The sequence below is a fragment of the Garra rufa genome, chromosome 2 (genome assembly GCF_049309525.1).
Source record: "Garra rufa chromosome 2, GarRuf1.0, whole genome shotgun sequence".
NCBI lineage: Eukaryota > Metazoa > Chordata > Actinopteri > Cypriniformes > Cyprinidae > Garra > Garra rufa.
This window is the reverse complement of record NC_133362.1, coordinates 38,470,540-38,478,042: the sequence shown is the minus strand read 5'-3', so window position 1 is coordinate 38,478,042 and position 7,503 is coordinate 38,470,540. Positions and strand designations below refer to the sequence as shown.

Below are 7,503 nucleotides of genomic sequence, written 5' to 3'. Positions count from 1 at the left end.
TATGTATACATGTTAATTTTATGGCAGAACTTTAAAAATGTTAAAGTTTTCATTTGCCATTTTTTTGGTAAATAAATGTAAATACACCAATATATTAATATTTTTGTTTAATTTTAATCATTTTGTTTATTTAATATTTATTGATAAAAAAATAAGTCACAAAACAGGGATTTAAATTGATTAAACAGTGTTTATTTAAAAAAACTTAAATAAAAGTTGAGATAAAAATAGAAGTTTATGTTATTAAGACACATAATTTTGTGAATGTGTGATTTTTTTGTGTATTTTAAATTAAATTAAAGTAAATTAAATTAAAAATTTTAATTTAATTTAATTATTTAAAATTACATTTAAATTTAATTTAATTTATGGAGTCACAAATAAAAAAAAAAAAGTCAGAATTGCGAGTCTTGAGTTTTTTCTCAGTTTTTTTGTAAAGTTTGTATTTTTTTATTCCATTTTAACCGTTTAATACAAATTTTAGATATCAAAAAGCATGTCTAAAATTATATAATTTAATAACAATTCATTACAAGTTGAAAAAAAAACCAAAATTTTGAAATGAACCCTTTCACTATGAACCTTTTAATTAAATTAAATTAAATTAAATTAAATTGAATTGAGTACACTCTATTTATGATGTCTAGTATCAGAAATGATCAACAGGATTTGTGCTCATGTTTAACATTCATAAGTATCAATTGAAATACAATTCTTCCATTGTACATTTACTCCAAGAAAGTGGGTTTGTGTGTTTGTACCTGTCATCGCAGTAAGTAAACTTCATGTCCATGCTGTGGCGACTCAGAAAGGTCTTGCTGTCGAGTGGTGTGTCGATGTTTGATGGATGGGCAATGGGCTCGCACATCATGACCACACAGGCGAGCGGTGGCTCTTTAAATCCACACAGCACTCGTGCGGGACAGCCGTTATACACTTTCAGGTGTCCCGTGCAGTGCAGGACCTGAAAGAACAACCGTCATCTTCATTAACCACACAAAGTTTGACTCTAGGTCAATGCTTACAGTAAAGAGAAGTTATTCACCTTCCAGCTGGCTGACTTGAGGTTGACAGTGCGCCCGCGATTCGTGACTGTGCATTTCATTCTCATGAAGAAATCCCTCTCTGTGCTCAGCTCCTTGCCTTTCTTTCCCATGCCTGCCGATTAACACAAACACACAAACGCAAAGAGCGTCTCAGTTTAGACTTGGGCCAAAAATCCCAGGAAAACATTCCTAGCATTCTCCTTCCGTGCAAACGGAAGCCGAAACTCAACAAATATTTTTTCTTGGGTTCTCAAATTCCAAAACATCTTACAACACTTTCAGCTTTAGATATGATCACTTTTAGGAAAAATAAATGTGTAAGCTAAAACCAAGCAGAATGACAAGCTGAAGCAAAATATGGCTGTTTGAACAGTTAATGCACGTCTTGTCCATTAGGCTTTCCCTCATGTTTGCACAGAAGTTACAAGTGTTCAAAAAACAGTTTGTGCCCCACAGAAGAAGTCATTCAGGTTTGGGACGACATGAGGCTGAGTTAATGATGATCAATTTTCATTTTTGAGTAAACCGTACATTTAAATTCTATATTTATAAAACAGCCTTTATGACATAAAGCCAGAGACATCATGAGGTCAGAGTTACACCACTGGCCAACTGTTTTTTCCCCCTCACAATTGTGTAATACAAACTCACAATTCTGACTTTTTTTTTTTTTCAGAATCGCGTGACAAAAAAAATCACAATTGCAAGAAATAAAGTCAGAATTGCAAGATTAAAAACTTACAGTTTTATAAGAGACATAAACTTACAATTCAGATTTTTTTTTTCTCAGAATTGCATGATAAAAACTAAATTCTGACTTTTCTCAGAATTGCGTGATAAAAACGTACAATTTTTTCTCAAAATTGTGATATAAACTCACAATTGCAAGTTATAAAATCACAATAGTGGGGTATAAATTTAAATGCAAGAAATAAAGTCTGAATTTCAAGACAAACTCAATTGACTTTTTTTTAGAATTACATGCTAAAAACTCATTTCTGACTTTTTTCTCAAAATTGCATGATTTAAAAACAATTGCGAGAAAATCAGGAATTGTGTGATTAAAAACTCAATTAAAAACTCATATTTTGGTATACAAACTCACGATTGCGAGTTATAAAGTCAGAATAGTGGGATATACTGTAAACTCAGAATTGCGAGACAAACTTACAATTCTGACTTTTTTCCTCAGAATTGCATGATAGAAATTCAGGAGTTCTGACTTTTTTTTAGAACTGCGTGATAAAAACTCAATTCAGAAATTTTTCTCAGAATTGCATGACAGAAATTCACAATTCTTACTTTTTTCTCAGAATTGCATGATAAAAACTCAAAATTATGACTTTTTTCTGAAAATTGTGGTATATAAACTCACAATTGCAAATTAAAGAAATTAGAATAGCAGAATATAAACTCAATTGCGAGACAAACTCACAATTCTGACTTTTTTCTCAGAATTGCATGATAAAAACTCACAATTTTGACTTTTTTCTCAGAATTGCATGATAAAAACTCACAATTTTGACTTTTTTCTCAGAATTGCATGATAAAAACTTTTAGTTCTGACTTTTGTCTCAGAATTCTATGACAAAAACTCACAACTTAAACTTAATTGTGACAATAAAAGCCAGAATTGTAAGATAAGAAGTCGCAATTACCTTTTTTTCTATTTAGTGGTGGAAATGGCCTTCCACACCAGTAGAGTCTGAAATCTGTTTTTTTTTCCTTTTTTTTTTTTTTTTAAAGTTTGTATTTCTATTCCTTTTAATGCTTTATGATAAATTGCAGCCATCAAAAAGCATGTCTAAACTTACATAATTTAACAACTATGTATTAAAAGTTGAACAAAAATAACTTTTTAGGGCCTTACAAAAATAACTTTTTAGGGCCCCCCAAATTTCAGTTATTTTCAATTACATTTTTGTAGATTCCATTTTTTTTTTCAGTTTAAATTTCCAATTTAATGGTTATATTTAAATTTCCATAAACAAGCAGCATGTCTAAATAACTGAAATCATTAAACATAGAATTGAACAATTTATTGAACAAAAATTACATTTATAGAGCTTTCTTAAAAATTTACTTTTTCATTTTTTTAATTGTTGCTTTTTAATTTTTCTGGATTCTGTTTTAATGGTTCAATAAATGTTAATCAAAAACACTCTATGAAAGGAGATATTTTTTGTGTATGTGTGGGTTGTCTGCTTTATTTTTTCTGGATTTAAGATAAGACTATTTAATCAAATATTTACAATTTAATTAATCTTTTAAAATGCAATCAAATGAAAATTAAATTCCTGATAAAGAGCAGTATGAGTGTGTGTCTTGCTTTGGACACACGACACAGGTGACCACCTGACCCTCTCAACAGCTTGTTTTATTATAGTTGAGAGGTGAGAGGTTATATGAGGCATGCAAAGAGGGGTAGGAAAGTGTGGAGGTCAAATAAAGGAGACACAGAATAAAAGGCAAAGGGGCTATGGGTGCATGTTTTTCAAGGCATGATTGTTATTTCTTCACATAACTAATCCTCTCCTATGAAGCCATGTGTTTTCTTTACATTAGGCCTTTACACACTGCTTTTGGCATTTCTGCAAGTCTGTTTGGAGAAGTGATAAGAATGTTTCTTGAGAGGCTCCAGCTCCTTTTTCTCTATGGCTGAAACTGTAGTCTAATTCATCTTCATAAGAAAAAAGAAAAAGCCCATATAAAGGAAGCATGTGAAGTGAATTTGAAATGCAGAGCCCATCCTGAGCTAAGTTTTGAATCTTCGAAGCTTTCACATGCTTTTGAAAAGCAATTTACAGTTCGAATTAAAACGGAAAATGTTTGTAACTCGCGATTCACACACACATGTAGACAATGTTTATTTTAATGGATCTCACTTCAGCTGTTTAAGACATTTTACCAAGCAGATTTTTTGTTAGATAGAACAGATACTGTAGTCTGATCTCTTCATATTTCTCTGCTTGTGTTTGATTGGCTGTTCTCTGGCATTTTCACACATGCTTTGTCTACATATGGCAGGATTTGCAGCAAGTGAAGCTGAATAAACAGAAGTGACATACCAGCTTTGAGGCTGAGGTTCTCGCGGATCTCCTCATGGTCACAGGGGTGAGTGAAATCAAAGATACTGTGCCCTGTTAGTTCCACCTACAGAGAAAGATAAGTAGGTGCTGTCATTGCATTATATGTGAAATATCTATTTTTCAGAACAAGTGAATTTCATGATATATGTGACCATGGACCACAAAACCAGTCATAAGGGTCGATTTTTTAAAATTGAGATGTATACATCATCTAAAAGTTAAATGAATAAGCTTTCGATTGATGTATGGTTTGTCAGGATATAATAAGATGGGATATTTAGCTTATTCTAAAAAATCTGGAATCTGAGAGTGCAAAAAAAAAAAAATCCCCATTAAAGTTGTCCAAATCAAACTGTGTGAAAGTCAGAAGTCATAATTCAATTCTGACTTTTTTCTCAGAATTGCATGAAAATCACATCTGCGTGAAAGTCAGAAGTCTGTCATCAAAAAATCTATTTTTAATTTTTTTTTTTTGAATTACAAGATAAGAACTCACAATTCTGACTTTTTTTCTCAGAATTACGGAATACAAACTTGTGACTCCAAGTTATAAAGTCGGAATAGCGGGATGTAAACTCGATTACAAGAAATAAAGTCAGAACTATGAGATAAAAACTCAATTCTGATTTTTTTAATCAGAATTACATGATAAAAACTCACAATTCTGACTTTTTTTCTCAGAATAGCGGGATATAAACTGACGAATGCGAAAAATAAAGTAAAAATTGCAAGATAAAAACTCAATTCTGATTTTTTTTCTTAGAATTGCATGATAAAAACCCACAATTCTGACTTTTTTTTCCTCAGAATTGCGGTATATAAACTCACGATTGCGAGTTATAAAGTCAGAATAGCGGGATGTAAACTCAGTTGCATGAGTTTACATCCAGAACTATGAGATACACTAAATACAGATTTTTTTTCTTACACAAACGCATAGATTCGCTTCAGAAGGCCCTCATTAACCCCCTGGAGCTGTGTGCAGTGCTTTTTATGATGGATGAATGCACTTTCAAAATCTCAACAGCCATTCACTATCATTATAAAGCTTGGATGAGCCAGAACATTTTTAAATATAACCCCAATTATATTCGTCTGAAAGAAGAAAGTCATATACACCTAAGATGGCTTGAGGGTGAGTAAATCATGGGCTAATTTTTAACTTTTGAGTAAACTTTTCTTTTAATAAACCATATAATGAATGTTCCTTGAGCAGCAAATCAGCACATTAAAATGATTTTTGAAATATCATGTGACACGGAATAAATCTCAGAAATAAATTAAATTAAAAAAAAAATATATATATATATGAAGAAAAGTTACTTTAAATTGTAATAATATTTCACAATATTAATGTTTTATTTTTTTTATTAAATAAATGAATATTAAATAAGCATAAGCTTTTGAAAAATTAAAAAAATCTTACCAACCCCAAATGTTTGAGTAAAGAAGATCAAGATTAATCATTATTATTTTGATTATTTTTATGACTACCTCCAACAAAATTCCCAATATTTTAAAGTTTCTTGTCATTCTTATTTTTAAAGTTGATTCTCATTAAATTCGTATTACAGTAATACAATAAATGATTCACTTTAAGGGTAAAAATACTGTAATACAATGAATTTATCAAAATCAAATGTTTCCATAGTGTATAAATGTGACACTGGACGTATGTAGCAAAGGTATACAGTCAGGTCCATATATATTTGGACACTGACACACTTTTCATAATTTCGGCTCTGTATGCCACTAGAATAGTTTTAAAAATGATACAATCAAGATGAAATTGAAGTGCAGACTTTAAGCTTTAATTCAAGGGGTTGAACAAAAATATAACATAAAATGCTAAGGAATTACAACCATTTTTATACACAGACCCCCCATTTTGAGGGGCTCATAAGTAATTGGACAAATAAATATAATCATAAATAAAATGTTCATTTTTAATATTTTGTTGAGAATCCTTTGCAGGCAATGACTGTCTTAAGTCTGGAACTCATGGACATCACCATAGACTGGGTTTCTTCCTTTGTGGTGCTTTGCCAGGCCTTTACTGCAGTTGACTTCAGTTGTTGGTTTGTGGGTCTTTCTGCCTTTAGTTTTGTCCTCAGCAAGTGAAATGCATGTTCAATCAATTTGAAATCAGAAGATTGACTTGGCCATTGCAGAATATTCCACTTTTTTACCTTTAAAAACTCCTGGGTTGCTTTTGCTGTATGTTTTAGGTCATCGTCCATTTGTACAATGAAGAGCCGCCCAAACAACTTTGCTCCATTTAACTGAATCTGGGCAGACAGTATATCCCTATACACTTCAGAATTCTTCTGGCTGCTTCTGTCTTCTGTCACATCATCACTAAACACCGGTAATCCAGTGCCACTGGAAGCCATGCTCATGCCATTACACTGCTCCACCATGTTCACAGATGATGTTCCAAGCCTTCTCCATACTTTTTTCTTCCCGTCATTCTGGTACACATTGATTTTAATTTCAGCAGTCCAAAAAATGCTTTTCCAGAAGTGGTCTGGCTTTTTTAAATGTTTTTTGACAAAGTCTAATCTGGTCGTGTTTGCACCTTGTGGTAAACCCTCTCTATTTTGCTCTGGTGAAGTCTTCTCTTGATTGTAGACTTGACATTGACACGCCTACCTCCTGGAGAGCATTCTTCACTTGATTGGATGTTGTAAAATGTTTTATTACCATGGAGAGGATCATCCAATCATCCACCATACTGTCGTCTTTTGTGAACATCCAGGCCTTTTTATGTTGCTGAGCTCACCAATGTGTTCTTTTTCTTCTCAGAATTCACCAAACTGTTGATTTGGCCACTCCTAATGTTCCTGCTAACTCTCTGATGCATTTCTTTTGTTTTTGAAGCCTAACAATTGTCTGTTTTACTTGCATGCAGAGCTCCTTTGACTGCATGATTGGGTTCAGAGCAACAGCTTCCAAATACAAACGGCACACTTAGAATCAACTCCAAATCGTTTACCTGGTTAATTGATGTAGAAAAAAAATGAAGGAATAGCCCACAACTGACCATGAAACAGCTTTTGAGTCAACTGTCCAATTACTTATGGTCCCTTAAAAAGGGGGGAGGTACATATTAAAGAGCTGTAATTCCTTAACCTTTCTACCAATTTGATGAGACTGCCCTAAAAATTAAAGCTCAGAGTGTGCACTTTAAGCCCATATTCATTGTATAACTGGAACTTGAATATGTTTTGGTCAACAGCTAAAATAATAAAAATTGTGTCAGTGTCCAAATACATATGGACCTGACTGTATTTGTAGCAATAGCCAACAATACACTGTATCGGTCAAAATTATCATTTTTTCTTTTATGCCAAAAATCATTAGGATAT

The 7,503-nt window shown here is 32.3% G+C and overlaps 1 protein-coding gene across 1 annotated transcript in view; it reads right to left on the bottom strand.

Annotated features, from left to right (window-relative positions):
• epas1b (endothelial PAS domain protein 1b) overlaps positions 1 to 7,503 on the bottom strand; it is an 88,670-nt gene that overhangs the window by 29,768 nt on the left and 51,399 nt on the right. The window contains exons 4-6 of the mRNA XM_073834232.1: positions 4,115 to 4,199; positions 1,046 to 1,158; positions 762 to 964 (exon numbers count right to left, since the gene is read on the bottom strand). Of these exons, the coding sequence (XP_073690333.1) occupies positions 762 to 964; positions 1,046 to 1,158; positions 4,115 to 4,199 (401 nt within the window). The remainder of the gene's footprint in view (positions 1 to 761; positions 965 to 1,045; positions 1,159 to 4,114; positions 4,200 to 7,503) is intronic.